At 42.1% G+C, this 27,396-nt stretch overlaps 1 protein-coding gene and 1 non-coding gene across 9 annotated transcripts in view; both read right to left on the bottom strand.

Moving 5' to 3' along the window:
* Positions 1 to 25,397, bottom strand: part of KANSL2 (KAT8 regulatory NSL complex subunit 2) — a 28,791-nt gene extending 3,394 nt beyond the window's left edge. Inside the window, exons 1-10 of one of the 8 annotated variants that reach the window (XR_010148321.1) lie at positions 25,304 to 25,346; positions 24,975 to 25,182; positions 24,499 to 24,758; positions 22,789 to 22,967; positions 22,174 to 22,288; positions 14,967 to 15,134; positions 12,272 to 12,434; positions 10,871 to 10,967; positions 5,744 to 5,838; positions 3,640 to 3,791 (exon numbers count right to left, since the gene is read on the bottom strand). Coding sequence is in view for 3 of the 8 variants with exons in the window: in XM_054664306.2 (XP_054520281.1) it covers positions 3,538 to 3,791; positions 10,871 to 10,967; positions 12,272 to 12,434; positions 14,967 to 15,134; positions 22,174 to 22,288; positions 22,789 to 22,967; positions 24,499 to 24,749 (1,227 nt within the window). In the remaining 5 variants the exon portion in view is untranslated. Of the gene's footprint in view, positions 1 to 1,811; positions 3,158 to 3,537; positions 3,792 to 5,743; positions 5,839 to 10,870; positions 10,968 to 12,271; positions 12,435 to 14,966; positions 15,135 to 22,173; positions 22,289 to 22,788; positions 22,968 to 24,498; positions 24,759 to 24,974; positions 25,183 to 25,303 lie in introns of all 8 variants that reach the window. The other 7 variants (XR_010148318.1, XR_010148317.1, XR_010148320.1 and 4 more) reach the window with 7 other exon arrangements.
* Positions 10,635 to 10,771, bottom strand: LOC112205143 (small nucleolar RNA SNORA2/SNORA34 family). Its single transcript, XR_002938996.1, has one exon. It is a non-coding gene; the product is annotated as a small nucleolar RNA SNORA2/SNORA34 family (small nucleolar RNA).
* Positions 25,398 to 27,396: the final 1,999 nt, after the last annotated feature.

The following is a 27,396-nucleotide window of genomic DNA, read 5'->3' as shown; positions in this document are numbered from 1 at the left end:
TTTGATGCCACTGCTTTTCAAGAGTCTGGTGCTAAATTCTCCTTCTTCCTAAGAATTAAAAATATCCAGGAGGTTTGTACCCCCCTATGTTTAATCCAGTTTATAGATGCTCCGTGTTTCTATTCATCTAGCTTCACGAGAAGCTTAGTTCTATGCTTTTAAATAAATCTAAGAATTTGCAATCCTTTCCCATTTGTTGGTGTGCTAATCACCAAAAATGAGAATCACAACATCTTCACATTAAAGAATATATATAATTTAAAAATCTACTTAAAGCTGCTCAGGCCGGGCGCGGTGGCTCACGCCTGCAATCCTAACACTTTGGGAGGCCAAGGTGGGCAGATCACGAGGTCAAGAGATTGAGACCATCCTGGCTAACATGGTGAAACCCAGTCTCCACAAAAAATTACCAGCCTGGCCAACATGGTGAAACCCCATCTCTACTAAAAATATAAAAATTAGCCAGGCGTCTTGGCACATACCTGTAGTCCCAGCTACTCAGGACACTGAGGCAGGAGAATTGCTTGAACCCAGGAGGCAGAGGTTGCAGTGAGCCGAGACTGCACCACTGCACTCCAGTCTGGGCAACAGAGCAAGACTCTGTCTCAAAAAATAATAATAAAATAAAGCTGCTCAATTTAAGCAGAAACATAGGGCACAGGATACACTCAACCTACCATTCATTTCAGGTGAGTTGGAAACTTCTGTACTACCCACAGAAACCAGTGTTCTCACACCATTAAGACTATAAATCTGTTTTCTCCCATTCTTTTACTATGTGCAATTTGTGTGTGTGTGTGTGTGCGTGTGTGTGAGACAGAGTTTCGCTCTTGTTACCCAGGCTGGAGTGCAATGGCAAGATCTTGGCTCACTGCAACCTCCACCTCCTGGGTTCAAGCGATTCTCCTGCCTCAGACTCCCCAGTAGCTGGGATTACAGGCGCGTGCCACCACATCCAGCTAATTGTTGTATTTTTGGTAGAGACGGAGTCTCACCATGTTGGCCAGGCTAGTCTCGAACTCCTGACCTCAGGTGATCTACCCGCTTCGGACTCCCAAAGTGCTGGGATTACAAGCGTGAGCCACCGCACCCGGCCCATGTGCAATTCTTACATAAACAATTAGCTTGGAATGGGCACGGTGGCTCACGCCTGTAATCCTAGCACTTTGGGAGGCCAAGGTGGGCGAAACACTTGAGGCCAGGAGCTTGAGACCAGCCTGGCCAACATGGTGAAACCCTGTCTCTACTAAAAATACAAACATTAGCCAAGCACGGTGGGGCGCACCTGTAATCCCAACTACTCGGAAGGCTTAGACCGGAGAATCGCTTGAACCCAGGAGGCAGACGGTGCAGTGAGCCGAGATCACGCCAATGCACTCCAGCCTAGGTGACAGAGCGAGACTCTGTCAAAAATAATAATGACTAGCTAGGAATTATTTAAACACTGAATCAAAAGGCATCCAAATCTCAAGATAATAATGAAATGTGTATGTTTTCAGAAAAGGCTTTTCTCATATATACAAAGTGTTATCTTTTATAAGATTTTAAATTGGGAAAAGGATCCTAAAATAAGAAAATCAGCAAAAATGCCTATTAAAACAGGAGTGTTTTAAAAATTGAAGTATCAGGATATAAAGAGAATCCATGTTTTCAGCTGGGCGCGATGTCTCATGTCTATAATCTCAGCACTTTGGGGAAGCTGAAGGGAGTGGATCACCTGAGGTTAGGAGATCGAGACCAGCCCGGCCAACATGGCGAAACCCCATCTCTACTAAAAAATACAAAAATTAGCCAGACATGGTGGCACACACCTGTAATCCCAGCTACTCGGGAGGCAGGAACAGGAGAATTGCTTGAACCCAGATGGTGAAGGTTGCAGTGAGCCGAGATTGTGCCACTGCACTCCAGTCTGGGCGACAGACCAAGACTCCGTCTCAAAAAATAAATAAAGATAAAATAAGAGAATCCACGTTTTGTTACTATCTCCAAAACCAGCAATAGAGAATGAGAGAGAAGGAACTCAAAAGTAGTAAGATTAAGGTGTTAAGTTACTACTTGCCAACCACCCTTGCATCAAAGCACAGAAAACAAGCAAATATCCAGAATGAACGGCTGTGTTTTTACTCATATTAATATCTGATGCCTAGTCTTCCCACAAGTAAAATCACCAAAGTTATCATTAACAGTTATAGGCCAGGAATGGTGAATCATGCCTATAATTCCAGCACTTTGGGAGGCCAAGGTGGGTGGATCACTTGAGGCCAGGAGTTAGAGACCAGCCTGGCCAACATGGTGAAACCCTGTCTCTACAAAAAATACAAAAATCAGCAAGGCCTGCTGGCGCACACCTGTAGTCCCAGCTACCCAGGAGGGTGAAGCACAAGAATCACTTGAACCCTGAAGGCAGAGGCTGCAGTGAGCTGAGATCACATCACTGCACTCCAGCTTGAACAACAGAACAAGACTCAGTCTAAAAAAAAAAAGCCAAGTTATAGTGGCCAGGCACAGTGGTTCACACTTGTAATCCCAGCACTTTGGGAGGCCAAGGTAAGAGGATCACTTGAGGCCAAGGTAAGAGGATCACTTGAGCCTAGGAGTTGAAGACCAGCCCATGCAACATAGGGAGATCTCATCTATACAAAAAATAAAAAATTGGCTGGGCATGGTGGCATAAACCTATAGTCCCAGCTACTTGGGAGGCTGAGGCAGGAGGATCACTTAAGCCCAGGAGTTCGAGGCTGCACTGAGCCATGATCATGCCACTGCACTCCAGCCTGAGCAACAGAGCAAGACCCCAATTAAAAAAAAAAAAAAGTTATAAAAATGATAACTAAGCTGGGCGTGGTGGCTCATGCCACCGACAGAAACTCTGTCTCAAAAGTTCTTAACAGTATATTCCTTAATAGCCAGAAAGTAGAAACAGCACAAATATCCATCAACTGATAAATTTTTAAAGCGTGGTATTTCCAAACAATGGAATATTCAGTCACAAAAAGGAATGAAGTATTGATACATATTATAGTATGGATAAACCTTGAAAACATTATGCTAAGTGAAACAAGCAAGACACAAAAGGATACATATACTATTACATTGATATGAAATGTCCGGAATAAGCAAAATCAGAGACAAAAAGTAGATTCATCGTGGCCAGGGGCTGGGGGGAGAAGAAAATGAAGAGTGTCATAATACGTACTGAGTTTCTTTTGGAGATGGTGAAAACCTTCTGAAATTAGTGGTGGTAGTTGCGTAACTTTGTGAATATACTAAAAATCACTCAATTATACACTTTCAAAGAGTGCAATTTATAGTATGTAAATTGTATCCCTAAAAAGGTATGGGAAGAGTCTGGAAAAAAATATAAGGTAGGGTAGATTTCTCTAAATGAATATGCTAACATATAAATACAACTATACGTATATATCACTTCAAAAACTTTGTCGATTCTCCTAACCACAAAGACTAACCTATTCTCACCATTAATAAATAAGGCTTTGTCTCAAGGGCCTGAACCAGAGCAGAGCTTCTCTAACTTACATCACTGAACTCCAGAGGTAAACTCTCAGTGGGCTGAAGCTCAGCAGCACTCAAGTACAGATCCATGGGGCCGGCTTCCAGATCGTCTGGCACAGACAGTACCTGCTCGGGCTTATACATCTGAGGAGGCAACTGGAAATGCAGTGGGCAGCAGGGATCCTCAGAGAGGCTTACAGGAACAGGTTTGTTGCAGGGTACCTCTTCAGATCCCTGGCAGCACTTGAAGAGAACCTGATTCGTATCCTGACAAATATCTGTAGAAAAATGGTCAAGGGAAATAAAACACAATCTATCGAAAGCGTAAAATACAAATAGCATTGTCTGCCACATAAAACTCAAGGTCTGGACTATATAAGATAAATTACAACTACATTTGATACAGAATACCAAATGAAGTTAGCAATTTTTAAAGTTACTTCTCAAAATAAATGTCATTTACTAGCATCAAATTCTAGCTCTACCAGTAATTTAAAACTTGTCCCCAACCTCCTTTTCAAGATCCTGGTCATTTAAACTAGACACCATCCCATTCTCCCTTAAGCAAGTAGCAGTAACACTCCTAGGAACACACACGTATTCAGAAGAAACATGTAGTGGCAAATGCAAATAGCCTTGAAAATGCCCCTAAACAGCCCTTCCAAAAGAGTCAAGCGATACAATGTCTCTGCTCCCTTAGCAGACTGGCAAAGTTTGCAACAATTTCTTGGACCTCGTTTCCAAAGATGATTACATGATAAATTCATTTAAAGCACCACTGGAATAGGGGGAAACAGAGCTCTAGTAAAAGTCACTAGGTATCATATCCTAACAAGAAATTAAATATACATGCCTTTTTTTTTTTTTAGGGGAGTGTGCTAGTACAGAGGAATCCTTTTATGATCCTAAAGGAAGAAGAAAATTTTGCGTATGAAGGCCCATTGAAAAAAAAAAAGTATTCTAGAAACACTCCAAGGACTCTATTAACAACTTTTGTTAAAGGTAGAAGAAGAAAAGGGCTATATTTCCAAGTTAGCAAAGAAGCTCTGTAGGATGAATCAAAATTGAGATGATTAGATACAATAAAATTCAAGTTACTTTACAAAACACATTTTATGCAAGTGCTACTATTTCTTGAAATCTGTTAACTACCTGGTTATTTTCCTAGATTAATAAACATTATTTTAAAATTTGACTTATTTTTAACCAGAAAACACAATTTTTCTTAAACTGATAGTACCTGAATTATGGAGTTATAATTTTCAACTCAAAACTTTTATGGTAATTTTTTTAAATAAAAAAACTAACAATTATAATTTTTAAAACCATATAAACTTCCTTGAATAAAGCTATTTCTTTCAATGCATACTTGGAAATAACTAAACTCTCAAGCAGGGTGTGACAACTGTGGCACTACCAACACTGTGGGCCAGGTACATCTTTGTTGGAAGAAGGATGTATAGCAGCATTCCTGGCCTCTATCCACTAGCTGTCAGGAGCACCTCCATCTGAGTTATAACAACCAAAAATTTCTCCACACATTGCCAACTGGAAAACAAAATGGCCCCCAGTTGAAAACCACTACTCTAAAGAAACAGAAGATAGTACAAGGCAAACAAATATTTATTGAATGATCAAATGAATAAACATATGAATCTAATGGGAATCATCAGATTTGCACTATGCGCTTAAGAAAATCTAAGCAATATCTAATGTGCTTAAGAAGCCCACTCTTAAATTATTAATATTTAAAATATTATCCATTAAATGTTTCAACCAGAAATTTTTTTTAGACGAAGTCTCGCTCTGTCACCCAGGCTAGAATGCAGTGGCGTGATCTCGGCTCACTGCAACCTCTGTCTCCTGGGTTCAAGAGATTCTCCTGCCGCAGACTCCAAAGTAGCTGGGATTACAGGCACCTGCCATCACACCCGGCTGATTTTTATACTTCTAGTAGAGACACGGTTTCGCCATGTTGGCCAGGCTGGTCTCTAACTCCTGACCTCAGGCGATCAGCCCGCCTCAGCCTCCCAAAGTGCTGGGATTACAGGCGTGAGCCACCACGCCTGGCCAAGAACTTTTTTTTATTGGAATTCAAAGGACTTTCACAAGTCTCTTATGTATTTAATACCACAATATCCTAAAAAAGGACTCCCCCCATCATCCTCCACCCACCACTTTCCTTTCAGATGGGGCAAAAGAGGTAAAAAGAAGGGAATGGTTAACCTACAACTAGAGTCTGGGTCCTTCACTTTCAGTTGAGTGCTGTCTCCATTAGACCACAGTAAAGAGTTAACAGGTCACCAATGGCAGTCGCATCTTTCTCTGGGATAAGGACTTAAGGAAGGGTAAGTGACTTAGGCAACTATGGAGTGGAAAGGAAAGAGCATAAAAGGAAAAAAAATACTTCCCTTCTCTTTTCAAATACATTTTCAATTTTGCTTTATATTTATATTTTAATAAGCTATTTGACTACAGTATTATAATATCTAAAATAGTCCTTAGTATCTGTAAACTGAGTTTTTTCCCTTATAAAAGTAATTCATGCTCGCCTTAAAAAACCAAAAAATAAAAGAACAGTGAAAAAAGGGCATTCACAACCACACCATGCACAAATTATCACATTTCTGTATTGTTCCCTTCCAGTATTTGGTTTCATGCAATTTCAGACACCGTACAGAATTCCATATCCTGGAATGTCACTATCATTTTGCTGTCATTCATAAATTCTGTTAAATATATTTAATGCCTGAAAATATTCCACACTATGTTGTGTCATTAATTTATCTCCCTATTCTCCAGCTCTAAAAATGTTAAGGCTGTCTCAAGTTGGAAGAATATTTCATGTAAAAATATTGGTCTGCATTTGATTATCTCCTTAAAATAAATTCCCAGAGGTAAAAATTACCATATGAGGAAATATGAATTACTGTCAGATTGCTTTCCAAAAAGCTTTTATCTATTTATATTCCCACTGGCAATATTTAGAAGAGTCAATTTCACCATACTCTCACCTACTTTTGAAATTCACTGACTTATTTTTGAAAAATTGCATATTTTAAATTTTATTTTAAAACAAATATATGTACAAATATCAATTTTATAGATTTTTAATTTTCCTTATTTCCTATTTACAGTTGACCTTTAAACACCACAAGCTTGAACTGCACGGGTCTACTTACACGTGCATTTTCTTCTGCCTCTGTCATCCCACAGACAATAACACTTCCCCCTCCACTTAACAAAAAGACCATGAGAATAAGGACCTCTATGATAATCCACTTCCATTTAATAAATAGTAAATATATTTTCTCTTATGATTTTCTTAGTAACACTTTTTCCTAGTTTATTTTAATACAATATATAAGACATATAAACATATAAAATATGTGTTAGGAAGCTATGTTGTTGATAAGGCTTCTGATCAACAGTAAGCCATAAGGCTATTAGCAGTTAAATTTTGGGAGAATCAAAAATTATATACAAATTTTCAACTGTGTAGGGGGTCAGCACCCTAACCCCATGAATTGTTCAAAGGCCAACTGTATTTATAGTGAAGATACACACTTTTAACTATTAGCCTTTTTTTTTTTTTTTTTTTTTTTTTGAGACAAGAGTCTCACTCTGTCGCCCAGGCTGGAGTGCAATGGCACGATCTCGGCTCACCGCAACCTCCGCCTTCCGGGTTCAAGCGATTCTCCTGCCTCAGCCTCCCGAGTAGCTGGGATTACGGGCGCCCATCACCACGCCTGGCTAATTTTTGTATATTTAGTAGAGACGGGGTTTCGCCATATTGGCAAAGCTGGTCTCAAACCCCTGACCTCAGGTGATCCACCCACCTCAGCCTCCCAAAGTGCTGAGATTACAGGTGAGAGCCACTTTGCCCGGCCCTATTAGCCTTTTCTATCTTCTTTTAAATCTGCCCATAGCCTTTGCCCAATTATGTTTTAAGCAATTTTTTTTTTTTTTTTGACACAGAGTCTCGCTCTGTCGCCCAGGCTGGAGTGCAGTGGCGCAAAACCTCAGCTCACTGCAAGCTCCGCCTCCCGAGTTCATGCCATTCTCCCACCTCAGCCTCCTGAGTAGCTGGGACTACAGGCGCCCACCACCGCACCCGGCTAATTTTTGTATTTTTAGTAGAGATGGGGTTTTACACCGTGTTAGCCAGGATGGTCTCGACCTCCTGACCTCGTGATCTGCCCGCCTTGGCCTCCCAAAGTGCTGGGATTACAGGCGTGAGCCACCGCACCCGGCCTTTTTTTTTTTTTTTGAGACGGAGTCTCACTCTGTTGCCCAGGCTGGAGTGCAGTGGCGTGATCTCCTCTCACTGCAACCTCCACCTCCCAGGTTCAAGCAATTCTCTGCCTCAGCCTCCCGAGTAGCAAGGATTACAGGAACCCGCCACCATGCCTGGCTAATTTTTTTTGTATTTTTAGTAGAGATGAGGTTTCACCATCTTGGCCAGGCTGGTCTTGAACTCCTGACCTCGTGATCCACCCATCTTGGCCTCCCAAAGTGCTGGAATTACAGGTGTAAGCCACTGCACCCGGTCTTTTTTTTTTTTTTTAGAGACAGGGTTTTCCTCTGTCTCTAAAAATTAGAATGCAGTGGCATGATCCTAACTCACTTCAGCTTCAAACTCCTAGGCTCAAAAAATCCTCCCAGGTAGCTAAGACTACAGTCACATGCCATGGTGACCAGATAATTTTTCTTTCTTCTTTTTCTTTAGAGATGAGGTCTTACTGTATTGTCCAGGCTGTAAGCATTTATCTTTAGAGTTTTTCATTACTTTGCACAACCATTTTATATATTAAGAACAATAATCTCTTATCAGACATCTGTTGTAATTAATAAATTAGTAAAATATTTAATAAGCAAAATAAAAATCAGCTTCCTGTCAAAAGACTAAGAAGAGGTTCTCCTTCTCCTCTCCCTATTAAAGAAAATAAGTGGCCGGGCGCGGTGGCTCATGCCTGTAATCCCAGCACTTTGGGAGGCCAAGGCAGGCAGATCACAAGGTCAGGAGATCGAGACCATCCTGGCTAACACGGTGAAACCCCATCTCTACTAAAAATACAAAAATTAGCTGGGTGCGGTGGCAGGCGCCTGTAAACCCAGCTACTTGGGAGGCTGAGGCAGGAGAATCGCTTGTACCCAGGGTAGCGGAGGATGCAGCAAGCTGAGATCGCGGTACTGCACTCCAGCCTGGGTGACAGAGTCAGATTTTGTCTCAAAAAAAACAAATAAAGAAAATAAGTTTTAATTTCCAAATATTTGGCATTTCTTGCCAAGCAAATGAAATCCAGCAATCCTATTTAATTAACAAATGCTTTTACTGCAAAATTTTTCTCAATGCCTATAATAAATAAGCACTTTCACAATTCAATCAACAACTCAAAAAGGTTTGAAGGCCCAATACCAAATGTAGTCCTTTAACAGAATCAAGAGACATTATGATGGTTCAAAGGCAAATTAATTGAAAAGAAGAAAAAAAAAGCATCTCATTTTTGGAAACAGCAAACTTCTAATTTGAATGATGTTTAAAGTATGCAAGTTAGAGGCCAGGCACAGCGACTAAGTGTTACCACAAAAGAGTCAAGAGACTGGGCATGGTGGCTCACAACTGTAATCCTAGCAGTTTGGGAGGCTGAGGCAGGCGGATCACATGAGCTCAGAAGTTCGAGACCAGCCTGGGCAACATAGTGACACATCCTCTCTACAAAAATTAAACAAAATTAGCTGGACGTGGTAGCACGTGCCTGTAGTCCCAGCTACTCTGGTGGCTGAGGTGGGAAGATCGTTTAAGCCCAGCAGATCACGGCAGTGAGCCATCATCATGCCACTGCACTCCAACCTGGGCAACAGAGTAAGACACTGTCTCAAAAAAATTAAAAAAAGAAAACTTTTTAAAGAGCCAAGTTTCTTTTTTAAGTTTATAAAGGCCAGGTACAGTGGCTGATGACTGTAAGCCCAGCATCTGGGGAGGAAAGGACTGGCAGACTGCTTAAGCCCAGCAGTTTGAGACCAGCCTGGGCAACATACTGAAAATTGCCTCTACAAAAAAAAAAAAAAATAGGCCAGGTGCAGTGGCTCATGCTTGTAATCCCAACACTTTGGGAGGCCGAGGCAGGCGGATCACTTGAGGTCAGGAATTTGAGACCAACCTGGCCAACATGGTGAAACCCCATCTCTACTAAAAATACAAAAATTAGCCAGGCGTGGTGGCACGTGCCTGTAATCCCAGCTACTCAGGAGGATGACACACAAGAATTGCTTGAACCCAGGAGGTGGAAGTTGCAGTGAGCCAAGATCACACCACTGCACTCCAGCCTGGGCGACACAGCGAGACTCTGCCTCAAAAAATATAATTAATAATAAAATAAAATAAATAATTAGCCAGGCATGGTGGCACACATACATAGTCCCAGCTATTCAGAAGGCTAAGGTAGGAGAATTGCTTGACCCAGGAGTTAAGGCTGCAGTGAGCTATGACTGAGCCACTGCACTCCAGCCTGGATAACAGTGTGAGACCCTGTCTCAAAAAACACAAATAAAAAAATAAAGGCCGGGCACAGTGGCTTACTCCTGTAATCCCAGCATTCTGGGAAGCCAAGGCGGGTGGATCACCTGAGGTCAGGAGTTCGAGACCAGCCTGGCCAACATGGTGAAACCCCATCTCTACTAATAATACAAACATTAGCCAGGTGTTGTGGTATGTGCCTGTAATCCCAGCTACTCGGAGAATCGCTTGAACTCGGGAGGCGGAGGGTGCAGTGAGGTGGAGGTTGCAGTGAGCCGAGATCACGCCATTGCACTCCAGCCTGGGAGACTAGAGCAAAACTCCATCTCCAAAAAATAAAAAATAAAATAAAATACAGAAGTGAGGGCCCTAACCACACAAAAGGATAATACTAGAAGTTCACAGTGCAAAATCATCCTTTCAATTGGGGTGGAAAACCCACAGTAATTTTTTAAGTTTATAATTAGATTTAACAGCATTAGGATCCTAATAAGCAAGTTAAATCAGAAACCTTGAGACAATTACAAATATTTTATGTATATTTTGGGACCCAAGTATTAAGTCTATAAATAAATATTAGCCCACATCTATGAAAAACGACTCATGTTTCTTTCTAATGAATTGACCATTACATTTCCAAAGTTATGAAATGGCCAACAGACCATAGAAAGACAATTCTTTAGGCTCCTGCTTGAAACCAACAGCTTCAGCAAACTGCTGGCCTTGATTCAGGGCCAAAGGAAAACAAAATCCTTCAATTAAGCAAACTAGCACAGAGATTCCCACTAGTCTTCAAACTAGCAAATCACAGCCTTAACAGGCAGAGTAAAAAGATACGGGTAAGGCAGTGTCTGGTCATTGGAAGAGACTGATTGGAACAACGAACATCATCCACAAAGGCCAAGCACCTCTGACTGGAACGAGTGGTATGGGCCTAAAATGGAAAAAGACAGATAAAATAGACCCACAAAAGAACATACAAACAATTACGATGAAAATAGTTATATAAGAAAAGCACATCCTAAAGGCTAGAAATTTAACATTTAACAAAAATAGATTCACCAATATCATGCAAAAAACAAAAAACTTTAAAACCTAGTGCATGAGTCAACCTCAATCCCAAATACACCTCTCCATATTCTAAAAGTGTGATATAGCCTATTTAACACAAATTTTGTCTTTTACCAACAGAACTCTTTGAAATTGCAGCCTTAAGTGGAATCTCAACAAATGAAACAAAATTACTCTTACTGAAACAGAGACCAAGGGTTTGAAAAACACATTTAAGAATGATCACTTAATTCTTCTTCCTATTAACCTTACTTCCTGACATTCAATTGCTCCTATTCTACCTTCCCACATTTTAAAACAAGATTCCCAAGCAATTTAGACTTAACTTGTGCTTATTTCTGAACTGAAGAATATCTGAACCAAGGACTTAGAAACTTTTCCCAACTACTCAATATGCAGATGAGAATACTGAGGCCCAGAAAATTTAAGCTAACTGTGCAGACACAGAGCTGGTCAGTGGGGACTCACACTAGAATCCATGTCTCCTGACTTCAAGCTAAGTGCTTTCACTATAACCCACGTGCAAAAAGTCAGATTTCAGATCCAAGACTGGACATAGGATCCAGCCTGACCAACATGGAGAAACCCCGTGTCTACTAAAAATACAAAATCAGCCAGACATGGTGGCACATGCCTGTAATCCCAGCTACTCAGGAGGCTGAGGGAGGAGAATCACTTGAACCCAGGAGGTGGATGCTGCGGTGAGCCAAGACGGCGCCATTGCACTCCAGCCTGGGCAACAAGATTGAAACTCTTGTCTCAAAAAAAGACTGGACATAGTGTTTTGACAATTACTCTAACCTTGTAAATAAAGTGAACATGACCAGGCACGGTGGCTCATGTCTGCAATCCCAACACTTTGGGAGGCCGAGGTGGGTAGATCACGAGGTCAGGCATTGGAGACCAGCCTGGCCAACATAGTGAAACCCCCAAAAATACAAAAACATTAGCCGGGCGCATGGTGGTGGGCACCTGTAATCCCAGCTACTCGGGAGGCTGAGGCAGGAGAATTGCTTGAAACTGGGAGGCAGGGGTTGAGAGATCTCAGTGAGCCGACATCGCACCACTGCACTCCAGCCTGAGTGACAGTGCGAGACTCCGTCTCGAAAAAATAAAAACAATAAATAAAGTGAACGTATATACCTTAAAGGTATACACACAAATTACCTGTTGGGCGGCACCATCTGTGGCCAGCATTCTCCGTTCCTTCAACTGCCTATGCAGTAAGGCTTCCACTCCATAGCGCTGGCGGTATCGACGCAGACATTTTAATCGCTTTAAGTTCTCTCGTTCTTTGGCCAAAAGTCCCTCTGGGCCAGTCAGGAGACTACTGCCTAGAGTTACAAGAGTCAAGATGTTATTTGCCAAGCAATCCATCAAGGTTACATCTCCAAGTCAACAAGTAAACAGGAAAATCCTTGGGCGTAAGATAGGCAGTTTCAAAAGCAAATGACCCCCAATCCAGGTACCAAGACAGAAATAAATCTAATTATAGTCATGCACTATATAACCACTTTTTAATCAATCATGGACCATACATACTATGGTGGTCCCTAAGATTATAACAAAGCTGAAAAAAAAATTTTTTTTTTTTTTTTGAGGCAGAGTCTGGCTCTGTTGTCCAGGCTGGAGTGCAGTGGCGCAATCTTGGCTCACTGCAAGCTCCGCCCCCCAGGTTCACGCCATTCTCCTGCCTCAGCCTCCTGAGTAGCTGGGACTACAGGTGCCCGCCACCACGCCCGGCTAATTTTTTTTTTGTATTTTTAGTAGAGACAGGGTTTCATTGTGGTCTCGATCTCCTGACCTCGTGATCCGCCTGCCTTGGCCTCCCAAAGCGCTGGGATTACAGGCATGAGCCACCGCACCTGGCCAAAGCTGAAAAATTCTTATTGCCTAGTGACATCATAGTTCAACCCACACATTTGTGGTGATGCTGGTGACCAAACCTACTGCACTGCCAGTTATATACAAGTCTAGCACAGGCTGGACACAGTGGCTCACACCTGTAATCCCAGCACTTTTTGGGAGCCCAAGGCAGGCAGATCACCAGATCAGGAGATTGAGAACATCCTGGCCAACATGGTGAAACCCCATCTCTACTAAAAATACAAAAATTAGCTGGGCGTGGTGGCATGCACCTATAGTCCCAGTTACTCAGGAGGCTGAGGCAGGAGAATCGCTTGAACCCGGGAGGTGGAGGTTGCAGTGAGCCAAGATCACACACTGCACTCCAGCCTGGCGACAGAGTGAGACTATATCACACACACAAAAAAAATCTAGCACCTACAATTATGCACAGTACCTAATACTCGATAATAAACAACTATGTTACTGGTTTATATATTTACTATATTTATCCTTAGAATGTACTCCACTCTATTTATTAAAAAAAAAAAAAGTTAAATGTAAAACAGCCTCAGGCAGTTCTTTCAGAAAGTATTGCAGAAGACATTGTTATCATGAGATGACAGTTCGCTGCATGAGATTGTCCCCGAAGACCTTCCACTGGGACAAGATGTGGAGGTGAAAGACAGTGACACTAGGCCCATGTAGGCCTAGGCTAATGTACGTGTTTGCATCTTAGTTTTTAACAGAAGTTTAAAAGGATTTTTTTTTAATTAAAACTAGAAAAGCTTATAGGGATATAAAAAAAAATTTTTGTACAGCTGTACAGTGTTTGTGTTTTAAGCTAAGTGTTATTACAGAGTCCAGAAGTTTTTCTTAAAATTTTTTTTTAAGTTTATAAAGGCCAGGTGCAGTGGCTCATGCCTGTAATCAATCCCAGCACTTTGGGAAGCCACGGTCGGAGGATCACTTGAGCCCAGGAGTTCAAGACTAACCTGGGCAACATAGCGAGACCCTGTCTCTACAAAAATTTAAAAATTAGCTGAGTGTGGTGGTGCATCTGTAGTCCTAGCTACTCAGGAGGCTGAGGCAGGATAGCCTGAGTCCAGGAGTTGAAGGCTGCAGTGAGTGAGGACCACGCTACTGCACTCTGGCCTCAGTGACACAGCAAGATTCTGTCTCTTTAAAAAAAAGCTTATAGGCCAGGCGCAGTGGCTCATGCCTGAAATCCCAGCACTTTGGGAGGCCAAGGTAGGGGGATCACTTGAGGTCAGGAGTTCCGAGAGCAGCCCGGCCAACATGGCAAAACCCCTCCTCTACTAAAAATAAAAAAATTAGCCGGGCATGGTGGAATGTGCCTGTAATCCCAGCTACTTGGGAGGCTGAGGTGGGAGAACTGCTTGAACCTAGGAAGCAGAGGTTGCAGTGAGCTGAGATCATGCCACTGCACTCCAGCCTGGGCAACAGAGCGAGACTCCGTGTCCGTCTCAATTAAAAAAAAAAAAAAAAAAAGTTTATAAAGTAAAAAAGTTACAGTAAGCTAAGGGTTAATTTATTATTGAAGAAACTTTATAAATTTAGTACAGCTTAAGTGTACAGTACTTATAACGTCTAAAGTAGTAAATAATAATGTGCTAGGCCTTCCTGTTGACTCACCACTCACTCACTCGCCCAAAATAACTTCCAGTCCTACAAGCTCCATTCATGCTAAGTGCCCATTTTTAAAATCTTTTATGCCATAATTTAACTGTACCTTTTCTCTGTTTAGATGTGTTTAGGTACACAAATACCACTGTTACAACTGCCCACAGTATTCAGTACAGTAACATGCTTGTACAGGTTTGCAGCCTAGGTATGTTGCAGGCTATACCACCTACGTTAGCGTGAGTCACTCTATGAAGTTTGAATGATAAAAATCACCTAACAACGTATGTATCCCCATCATTAAGTGACACATGACTGTACTACCAAATTCACATGTTAAACCCACAACAGCTTGTTGGAACTGGCATAAAACTTGCCTAGAGCTTCATGTTCCACTTTGCGATTATGTAAGTATCGGCGCTTCTTCTCCTTGAGCAGATGCTGAAGTCGTTTAAACTGATCAATATACAACGACTGCAAACGAATTAGCTTTTCACGCATAATCAGGGCCACTTCTTCTGCCGTGTAGACACCAGCGTGTCTGGAATAAAACAGAATTCAGCAAAGCATAAGAAAACAATAATAATAAAACCCAAGTTTGAAAGAGTAGAGATGTCAGACTAAGTTTGTTATTTAACAAGTGGTGACATCATCACCTTAATGTTTTTGCAAAACATTGTACCATTCAAGTTGTTATTAAATAAAACAAAAGAGAAAATCTCCAAGAAAGAATACTAATCTGTGATTTCCCAAAATGGGGGAAGGAGAAATGTCTTATTTTTCCCAGCTATTTGCATTATGTTGAAAAGAAAGTGAACATGCGGAACACTTTAAACTTTTATTAATCTACATTCTTAATGTTTTGATATGAAATCATCACTTACCAGTCAAGACAGCTTTAAAGTGTTCAATTCATTAACATGTATCTTTCACATATACATACATATATATATATATATATATTTTTTTTTTTTTTTTTTTGAGATAAGGTCTCACTCTTGTCACCCAGGATGGAGTGCAGTGGTGCAATCAATCACAGCTCACTACAACCTTTGCTTCCTGGGCTCAAGCGATCCTCCCACGTCAGCCTGCCGAGTAGCTGGGACTACAGGTGTGCACGACCCCACTTGGTTAATTTTTGTATTTTTTGTAGAGATGGGATTTCACCATGTTGTCCAGGCTTGAACCCCTGGGTTTAAGCGATCCTCCCGCCTCAGCCTCACAAAGTGCTGGAATTAAACGCATAAGCTACTGCACCTGGCAATATATTTTAATTAAAGCACTAAAGATACCAGTATCAAATAATTTTTTTTTTTTGAGACAGTCTTGCTCTGTCACCCAGGCTGGAGTGCAGTGGCACAACCTTGGCTCACTGCAACCTCCGCTTCCCAGGTTCAAGTGATTCTCCTGTCTCAGCCTCCCAAGTAGCTGGCATTACAGGCACCTACCACCACGCCCAGCTAATTTTTATATTTTCAGTAGAGATGGGGTTTCTCCATGTTGGTCAGGCTGGTCTTAACTCCTGACCTCAGATCGATCTTCCAGCCTCGGCCTCCCAAAGTGCTGGGATTACAGGCATAAGCCACTGTGCCCGGCCAAAATTTGTAATTGTTTAAAAAATATAGGCCTATATTGGAGCTCATATGGACCCTCAAATAACTAGTCAAAATGGGCTATACCCTGTCCTCAGCTAATTTTCTTGACAATATTCTCAAAATTCAGTACCCTAGGTTAACCCTTAATTGCCAAAGATCTGGCACGGATCCATATCAACTTGATTAAGCTTTGCTGCCAATTATAAACTAAAAGAATTTCTGGCCAGGCACGGTAGCTCACACCTGTAATCCTAGCACCTTGGGAGGCCAAGGCAGGCGGATCACCTGAGGTCAGGTGTTCAAGACCAGCCTGGCCAACATGGCGAAACCCCGTCTCTACCGAAAATACGAAAATCAACCAGGTATGGTGGTGGGCGCCTATAATCCCAGCTACTCGGGAGGCTGGGGCAGGAGAATTGCTTGAACCCGGGAGGCAGAGGTTGCAGTGAGCTGAGATCGTGCCACTGCATTCCAGCCTGGGTGACAGAGCAAGACTCCATCTCAAAAAAAGAAAAAAAAAAAAAAAGAACTTCTAAAAGTTATGCTAGTGATTAATATATGGAAGACTGTTCTCTGGCTCTGATTTATGCAATCAAAATTAAGAGATGAGGCCAGGTGTGATAGCTCACGCCTGTAATCCCAGCACTTTGGGAGGCCGAGGCAGGCAGATTGCTTGAGCCTGGGAGTTCAAGACCAGCCTGGGCTGTAACATGATAAAACCCTGTCAATACAAAAAATACAAAAGTTAGCTGGGCACGGTGGTGTATACCTGTAGTCCCAGATACTCAGGAGACTGAGGTGAAAGGATCACTTCAGCCTGGGAGTGGGAGGCTGCAGTGAGCTGAGATGGCACCACTGCACTCCAACCTGGGTGACAGAACAAGACCATGTCTCAAAAATAAATAAATAAATAAATAAGAGAATAACTTTGAATTTTAAAAATTTTGTTTCACTCACCGTCTGATCATTACATAAATACAAAGAACAAGCTATATACCTTAAGTTTCATACTGAGTAAAAATTTTATTGAAAAGGCAAAACACATAAATTACATTAATTTTAAGTCAAAAAATTATGCTTTATTACTTTTTCGTTTTTAAGACAGAGTCTTGCTCTGTTTCCCAGGCTGCACTGAAGTGGCACAATGTTGGCTCACTGCAACCTCCGCCTCCCGGGTTCAAGCAATTCTCATGCCTCAGCCTCCACAGTAGTTGAGATTGCAGGCATGTGCCACCACACCTGGCTAATTTTTTTATTTTTTGTATTTTTAGTAGAGATGGGGTTTCACCATGTTTCCCAGGCTGGTCTCAAACTCCTGAGTTCAGGCAATCCACCTGACTCGGCCTCCCAAAGTGCTAGGATTACAGGCGTGAGCCACTGTGGCCAGCCTATGCTTTATTTTTAAAAACTAGCTGTTAAGGCACTGAAATACACAGAATATACAAAATTAACTTTAGGACTGAGAGCAAGTAATTTCTGCCAAAATTTCTTCATAAATATAAACAAAAGCCAATATTACCTGTGTATAAGAGGTACTTAACTATACTCTGAAGTAAAAGTGAAAAGAAATTAAGAAAAATCAAAACATGGTTAATAAAACCAGCAAAGGGCCAGGTGTGGTGCACAAGGCCAAGGTGGGTGGATCACTTGAGGTCAGGAGTTCGAGACCAGCCTGGCCAACAAGGCAAAACCGCCTCTCTACTAAAAATACAAAAATTAGCCAGGTATGGTGGCAAGCACCTATAATCCCAGCTACTCGGGAGGCTGAGGCAGGAGAATCACTTGAACCTGGTAGGCAGAGATTACAGTGAGCCAAGATCGCACCACCGCGCTCCAGCCTGGGCGACAGAACGAGACTCTGTCTCCAAAAATAAAAAATTAAATAAAATAAACAAATTAAATAAATAAATAAAAATAATAAATAATAAAATAAAATTAATAAAAAATAAATTTAAAAATAAATAAAATAAAATGAAACCAGCAAATTACAGAAATGACAAAAGCTAACAGACTATCAGAAAATGTGAAAAGGCTTTAAAGATACATAACAGTTGGCTGGGCACGGTGGCTCAAGCCTGTAATTCTAGCACTTTGGGAGACCGAGGTGGGCATACTGCCTGAGCTCTGGAGTTTGAGACCAGCCTGGGCAACATGGTGAAACCCCATCTCTACTAAAATACAAAAAAAAAAAAAAAAAAAATTAGCCGGGCACAGCGGCGTGCGCCTGTAGTCCCAGCTACTAGGGAGGCTTAGGCAGAAGAATTGCTTGAACCCAGGAGGCGAAGGTTGCAGTGAGCTGAGATCGTGCCACTGCGCTCCAGCCTGGCAACAGAGCGAGAGTCCGTCTCAAAAATAAATACATAACGGTTTCACAAGGTGACTAAGTTACATCTTCAGAAAAATGGGTTATGCCTACATTAACCTGTCTGTAACCTAAAATACTGAGGCCTTAACCTAATATAGAGTTTGTTAAAATGAAATTCATTTTTTGAATACTGAAAATGAGAAAAATAAAAATTGTTTTAAAAAATTAATTTCACTGCACCCTGTCAGAAGAGAATTTAACCAATGGTCTGGGACTGAAATGTACTTATCTGAAGCCATTACTATTAGAAGTTATTAGAAATCATTTGGTGGGGGCAGTAAGCAACCTACTAAATGAATGCCGGCTGGTTCATGTAACAGATGGCTCATTTACTTAAAGATGAATGCGCCAGACTTTCAGAGCTGGACATTAAAATTATGTACTAATTCCCCTTGCTCTGGTATGCACAAATTAAAGTCAAGGTTTTATTATTAGCATTCATCTTCAAAAAAGAGGGTCTCACCTTATATTCTACTAAATAGTCTCTCTTATAAAGGGCATTCTCCAAATTTCTTTATTTGGAAAACAATGATGAAGATTCAATAATGTGAAATAACCTTCAGCCAAACAAGTTTTGGATGTTTATAGAGGTCATATGATACAATTATTATTTAAAAAAGGGAAATGAAGATTTAACAATTACCTTTAGGATAAAATTTCTTAAGTATTAGATGTTGTAGACAAGCTTTTATTTATTTTTTCTGTGTGTATGAGATAGGGTCTCCCTCTGTTGCCCAGACTGGAATGCAGTGGCACGATCACAGAGCCTCGACCTCCCAGGCTCAAGCGATCCTCCTACCTGAGCCTCTCGAGTAGCTAAGACTACAGACCACGTGCACCACCACGTCTGGCTAATTTTTAAATCTTTCGTAGAGATGGTGTCTCCCTATGTTGCCAGGCTGGTCTCGAACTCCTGGGCTCAAGCAATCCTCCCACCTCGACCTCCCAAAGTGCTAGGATCACTGGGTGCACTGGTTCGTCCCTGTAATCCCAGCACTTTGGGAGGCTGAGACGGGCAGATCACCTCAGATCAGGAGTTCAAGACCAGCCTGCCAACATGGAGAAACCCCGTCTCTACTAAAAATATAAAAATCAGCTGGGTGTGGTGGCGGGCACCTGTAATCCCAGCTACTCGGGAGGCTGAGGCAGGAAAATCATTTGAACCCGGGAGGCGGAGGTTGCAGTGAGCTGAGATCGCACCATTGCACTCCAGCCTGGGCGACAAGAGTGAAACTTCGTGTCAAAAAAAAAAAGTGCGAGGATTACATGCGTAAGTCACTATGCCTGGCCATAAACAAGCTTTACTTTTAACAAAACAATTAAGTAAGTGGTTACTTTGAGAGAAATCATATATATACTAACAGGAAGTTTAAAAAATCTATGCCAACAATATTCTAGTTAGGATCAAGTCTCTAGCAACATCATAAACAATATAAAAGGTGCCCTTTGTGTAACAAGCAATTGAAGATAAATGTGGTTAAACTATTAGATGATTCAAAAAGTGATCCTATTGATGACAAAGACACTGGTGCCCTAAGATAAAAATTCTTAATGAAAAGAATTTTACTCAGTGGACATACTACTAAATTACTATATTATTAAATATAAGAAGATAGTAATATGTAATCATATTATAAGGAGACACTGAACAACTCTATTTACATGCCTAAAAATGCATAAATTTAGTGGGTCTAAATTTTTTTAAACAATAATCTCACTGAGGAAAAATAACGAAAGCCTTATACTTAGTTGCCTAATAGCTGACCATATTTGGGGCTTTATTTTCTCTTCTGAACATGTTTCTTCTAGGACAGAGTGACATCAACTGCCTAGTACTTTCCACATTTGTATTTCTCATAAAATGACCTGGTATTTTGGTTTATACAGCAGCCTCCTGTAAGTTAAATCAGCATCCATGTGCCTCCTAGAGACTGATCCACTCTAGATTACTAACAAAATCAAGTTTCTCGACCTTAAGCTGAGTGTTTACCACACCAAACGACACTCCCTTTGTAACCCTAGAGAGCATACATCTCTTCAAAGCAGCAAGTTTGGCCATCTAGAACCACAATGGAAAAAAAAGGAATGAAGCTGGGCCTGATGGCTCATGCCTGTAATCCCAGCACTTTGGGAGGCCGAGGCAGGTGAATCACGAGGTCAGGAATTCAAGACCAGCCTGGCCAACATGGTGAAACCCCATCTCTACTAAAAATACAAAAAATTAGCTGGGTGTGGTGGTGGGTGCCTATAATCCCAGCTACTTGGGAGGGAGGCTTGAGGCAGGAGAATTGCTTGAACCTGGGAGGCGGAGGTTGCAGTGAACTGAGATCATGCCACTGCACTCCAGTCTGGGTGACAGTGCAATACTCCATCTCAAAAAAAAAAAAAAAAAAAAAAAAAGGAATGAATATGTTGGTTTAAGTTACTATTTGTGAGAGAATCCTGCGAGAGAACAGACATTCCCGTTCCAACTACTTAGATGGGTTTTCTAAACTAGTACTTCCTGAATAGTTGACCACAGTGAGATTACTCAATAGAAATGGATGAAATTATTCTACTCAGAAAACGTAACCCTAACATATGGCCATACCATCCGGAACATGCCCAACCTCCTCTGATCTCAGAAGCTAAGCAGGGTCAGGAGAAAATGTAACCCTAAATGACTTCTTATAAACCAAAGAATCCAAAGTAATGAAGAAAATGCTATTGCAAGAACAAAAGCCCAACAGTCAATCTAGAAATTACCCCTTCCACTATTTACAGTCCCTCTACATAAACTGTCAGTACAAAGTGTTAAGACACAGAAGTCAGCAGGCAAACATTTTTAAAAACTAAACCCAGACCTTGAGACACAGAAATATGAGACTCCAGAGTGGTAATGTTTTTATGCTTCTACAACTCCTACGGTGATGATGGGTTAAGTGAAGAGCAGAAGCTTACTAAGATATAAACCTGATTAAGATATACTTTTGGGTTTCTAAATCGGTTTCTCTTTCTTAGGCATGAAACCAAACTCTTGAATACCTTTTTATTCTTCTTTTTAAAAAAAAATCCACACACAAAAAAACACTAAATGCTTGAGCTGATGAATATGCTAATTACCCTGATTTGATCATGACACAAGGTTTACAAGTATCCAAACATCACACTGTACCCCATACATTGTACAATTGTCAATTTAAAACAATATATAACTTTAAAAAATTTATAAATCCCATGAACACGACATTTTGCAGAAGTATTCAACTACAATCACATTATTCCTGAGGTTTAGGCCAAGCACCCATTCACAACCATTTTCTCTTCTCTAAACTGGTCTGACCATTTCTCAATCCACCTCCCACACTCCCATGTCTAAATTTCCTGTTTTCTCCCCTATACTTTCTCATACGTAGAATTTGGTGTTCAAACTTTTTTTAAATTACAAGGCTTCTAAAAAAGAATCATCCTGCCTTGAAGCAAGACGACAATGAACCATGCCACTTTTATATACAGAACCTCTCACTGCTGACAAATAGCTGTCTTCAACCCTCCTAGGTTACTAATTTATTAACAGCATGCAGCGCTACATTCCATATACTAACTACATTTCAAATGCCTTATGTGGAGTTACAACTTACTTTAGGGGATCTTCTTGATCACTGTCTATGCTATCAGCTTCACTGTCAGGGTCACCTCTCCATGTCTGATCCACAGTAATGGGTTCCTGCTCCCCATCACTCCAGCTGTCTTCATCTGAGGCAAGGAAGGGAGAGCAGCCATTAAGACTTCCCACCTCTGTAACTCCACCACACAAAACTAGATTACTTATCAACCCAAACCTTGAAATTTTAAAAACAAAAACAAAAAAAACACTTAGTACAAAGGTACTGGCAAATAAAAACGCTTTAAGAAAATACAACCCAAGTAAGATTACTTACAACATAAATGAGTAAACCATGCCCTCTCAAACAGAAAAATCAACTTAAAATTACTGTTTCCTGAAATTACCTAACAAAGCTGCTGAGCATTAAAAAAGCAATGAAAGAAATGGTCACCAACTCAGGAAAGTAAACCTAGGCAAACACTACTTCAAATTCAAAAGAACTGGTAAACAACAAAGCAATCCCGGCATTCTCACCAAATTCCTGATGAATTAACAATACTGCCAAATAGTTCAAGGCATTGTGCTAACCCAAAATAGTTCCCCCTTAACTTTCTTCCTCCTTTTTCATTGCAGGAGAGAAGGTCCTTACCTAGTATTCGGCTGGCTTCACTGCGACTACTTTCTGGAGTCTGAGACCCCAGCTCTGTCTTAGCATATGAGCTCAGCTGGCACAGGAGTGTTTCACCCACAGGCCCTGGGTTGGTCTTCTTCATTTGAGCGTGAAGTGCCAGGGCATTCCTACGGACATGTTCAGCACAGAAGGACACCCTAAAGAGACAAAACATTAATATTTTATAAGTTCCTTCTTGAAAGCGTTCAATAATGTTCACAGTCCCTAATCTTTAAATCATTTTTAGGGAATTAAAATGACTATTACATTCATTTCTAAAAATGCAAGTCAGAGGAATTTAACTGGCCCAAGGTCAACTCATTTGACTTTATTAAAGGGAAATAACAGGACGGATGAAGTGGTTCACCCCTGTAATCCCAGCACTTTGGGAGGCTGAGGCAAGGGATTGGGTCTTGCTCTGTTGCCCAGGCTAAAGTGCTGTGGTGCAATCATAGTTCACTGTAGCCTTAAACTGCTTGGTTCAAGCGATCCTCCTGCCTCAGCCTCAAAGTAGCTAGAACTATAGGCATGCACCACTGTGCCCAGCAAATTTTTTTTAGTTTTTTGTAGAAACGAAGTCTATGTTGCCAAGTCTGGTATGGAACTCCCAGGCTCAAGTGATCCTCCCACCTCAGCCTCCCAAGTAGCTGGGACTACATGTCCACGCCACTATGCCCAGCGAGTTTTTTAATCTTCTGTAGAGACGGGGTCTCACTGTATTGCCTGGGTTGGTCTCCAACTCCTGGCCTCAAGTGATCCTCCTCCCGTGGCCTCCCAAAGTGCTGGGATTACAGGCATGAGCCACTGCGACCAGCCAGGGACACAATTTTAAAACTACAAGATATGTAAAAAATTATCTAGTCAGGTTATGTTTTTGCATGGATACCTTTGCATACATGATGAAAACTATAAAGCCCCTTACAGAAGAATACACACATATATAACTTTGCATGTTATTTAACAAAATTCATGGACAGCCAAATAGAGCCACACACCCCTCCATTAAGAAGAATTTTAGGGGCCAGGTGCGGTGGCTCACGCCTGTAATCCCAACACTCTGGGAGGCCGAGGCGGATGGATCACCTGAGGTCAGCAGTTCAAAACAAGCCTGGCCAACATGGTGAAACCCCGTCTCTACTAAAAAGTACAAAAATTAGCCGGGCATAGTGGCGCACGCCTTAAGTCCCAGCTACTTAGGAGGCAGGAGAATCGCTTGAACCTGGAAGGAGGAGGTTGCAGTGAGCAACACTACACTCCAGCCTGGGGAATAAAGCAAGAATCTGTGCCCACCCCCAAAAAAAATTAATTTTAGGGCCGGGCGCGGTCGCTCACGCCTGTAATCCCAGCACTCTGGGAGGCCGAGATGGGAGGATACCTTGAGACCAGGAGTTCGAGACCGGCCTGGTCAAAATAACAAGACCCCATCTCTCTTAAAAAAAAAAAAAAAAAGACTAATTTAGAATATGCCTTTATTTTACAGATAAGGGAAAAGAACCAAAGAGGTGAACTAAGTAATCCAACTCAAGGGTCTTTCCAGTCTTCACCGTTTTTTCAGTTTTCCAAGGATACAACCATAACCCCAAATTTACAAGGACAAGATCTCAAACGCGGCAGCTATGCTGAAGCCCGCATCATATCACATACCCCCTCGCTTTAAGACAAACGACATATATATCTATACATATATACCCATCTTTCTTCTCTGGCTTTGGGGCAGCATTGGGACATCTTTTTCCATTCTTCGTCGATATATAACTACACTGCTTGAAGGGTGCATTCTTGTCTTCAAGGATATGCTTAATGCAAAACTCCTGCCCCTCCAGACGAGGGTGAGAGCATGGACGATGAGTGAATGCACAAGACAGAGGTTCCTGAGACCTGGGCACTGGAGTGATCCTCCCCCGATTGGTTGGCAAGACGTGAATCCGAATCCTGTTCATAACCAAAACCTGCGGGGTCAAACGAAAGACCAAAAAGCCCTTACCCTTCCCGAAAATTCCTGCTCCACACAGATCGCGCGGGCAGTTTCCAAAGGACATGCAGAAGTCGTCCCCGTAAGGTACGCTCCGTAAGTCCCCGCCGCCCTCCCCAAGTCTCCACAGGCATCTGTGGCTTTGCCTCCCTTTAGCGTGTCCCTCCATGCCCGGCCCCACCCCGAACCACACCACGCTGAATGTATCTTCAGGACTCGCACAGCTGCAGCACGAAGGGAAGCGACAACACCAGCCCCATGCGGCGGCCACGCCGCCTCCCCGCACGCCGCCTTTGTCCCGGCCTGCCTCAGAGCGCACGACTGGGCCTGGCCTCGGAAGCCTATGCGAGCGCCATTTTGTCCTACGGCTCCGGTCACCGGAGATCCTGGCTCCTGGAAGCCTGCAGGAAGGAGACTGACTCTGACACTGCTTTGAGGCGGAGTAGCAGCTCTGAGCTGACAAAAAGAGCGAAATAGCAGCCCAACTGCAAGAGCTTAGAGGAAAGAGCACCGCCATCTTACCTCGGGAGCTGCGCTGCGCCGTACTCTGCCGCGCCGCTCACCCTCCTCTAGTGGCGCCAGCGGCTCCCAGATCGGCCTCGCCCCTTTCCGGACTCCTGGCTACTGATTGGCTACCGCTCGTATGACAGGGTGTCGCCATTGGCCGAGACCAACTACCTATCGTGTCTGGGAGGGCGGAGCGCTGAGAAAATGCGAGGTTGGGGTGGCTAAGACAGACTGTCTGTCAGCAACTCCGCCCGGAGGAGAGTGAGCCGGGGAAGGGGGCGGAGAGCGGGCTGCGGGGCGGGTTGCCAGCTAATATTTTTCCACCTTGCAGCGTGGCTCGTTTTCCGGCTACTTTTGGACCCTCAGTCTGTGGTCCTAGGCTGCTGTTCCCTCACCACTGTACACAGCTAGTATAAAATCAGACAGACAGGCCGGGCGCGGTGGCTCACGCCTGTAATCCCAACACTTTGGGAGGCTGAGGCTGGCAGATCACCTGAGGTCGGGAGCTCGAGACCAGCCTGACCAACATGGAGAAACGCCGTCTCTACTAAAAATACAAAATTAGCCGGGCGTGGTGGTGCACGCCTGTAATTCCAGCTACTCGGGAGGCTGAGACAGGAGAATCTCTTGAACCCGGGAGGCGGAGATTGCGGTGAGCCGAGATCGCGCCATTGCACTCCAGCCTGGGCAACAAGAGCGAAACTCCGTCTCAAAAAATATATAAATAAAAAATAAATCAGACAGAGGCCGGAGGATCACTGTTTACACATAAAAAGTCTTTAGCTTTCTTTTGTGAACAGTTCAATACATGTACTGAACATTTGGTGTAGAGAACACTGAGAAACATTTTTTGGGTGTTTACTGATTCTGGGAATTACATGTACAAAGTCATTGAATTTTTCAAAGCAACCCTAAGAGGTACAGGTTAGTATTATGTCCATTTTACAGATAAGAGGACTGAGGAACAGAATGGGACCATAGCTATTAAATGGGAAAGGAAGACGAATTTGAACCCAGCCCGCATTCTTTATCCCTTATTGCCTCTTATATAGTAAAGAGCATTGGACTGAGAATAAGGAAATATTTATTCTAGTTTAGGGCTGCTTCTCATAACTGTGTGCCCTGTCTTTAAAATTCCATGCTAAATAATGCAGGTATCATAAAAATGACAGACACAATACCAATCATACCATCTTTAAGGATTTTTAGTTTAAAAGCATCTTTCTTTCTGTCATCTCCACCACTTGTAGAAATGATTCCTAGCTTTCTTCCCATAACCCTTGTAGACATTTTTTGCTTTCTAGCATCTCTTACCTGCTCACTGTCAGTTTAAGAAAGATGTTTTATCCATGCCTAACGAGCAAGTGAGCATGAGTCCCAGTGGAAGTGAACATAAAGATTCTACAGCCCTCAAGAAAAACACTAAGGCTGGGCGTCATGGTTCACCACTGTAATCCCAGCACTTTGAAAAGCTGAGGTGGGAAGATCACCTGAGCTCAGGAGTTCGATCCCAGCCTGGGCAATATGGAGACACCTCATCTCAAATAAATAAATACATACATACATACATACATACATACATACGTACATACATAAATACACTATAGGACCGATAAATTATTTAAAAAAAAAAAACCTTGGGGGTTGTGCTGTTTCCAGAGACCAGAGCAGCCCTAGAAGAAGGCCTGAAATTCATTCATTCAACGAATATTTATTGAGCACCTAAGTGCCAGGAGAGAACAAGGAAGATAACCCTGCTCTCTTGGAGTGAACATTCTAGGATAGGTTTGGATTATGGATGCAATACAAACATAATATTAATAACAATGATTTATATACATAAGCAAACAGACCAACCCTCAGGAGTACGAAAAAAAGATGTTTTGTTATAAACACCCTATAATTAAAAAACAGCCAGAGGCAGTCATGTCACAGAAAATTTGGGAATCCGAATCTGCAACCAAATGTAGTAATATCAAAAAGCAACATTAAAACTACTGTAGTGAACAATATGAAGAGACACAGGAATAGATGGGGAAGAAACAAAAGACTTTCTTTCAATGAATTTACTGAAGGTCTTAGTTGAAAAAAGAATCCTTCTTGTAAGT

The sequence above is a fragment of the Pan troglodytes genome, chromosome 10 (genome assembly GCF_028858775.2).
Source record: "Pan troglodytes isolate AG18354 chromosome 10, NHGRI_mPanTro3-v2.0_pri, whole genome shotgun sequence".
Lineage (NCBI taxonomy): Eukaryota > Metazoa > Chordata > Mammalia > Primates > Hominidae > Pan > Pan troglodytes.
This window is presented reverse-complemented; position numbering and strand designations above follow the sequence as displayed.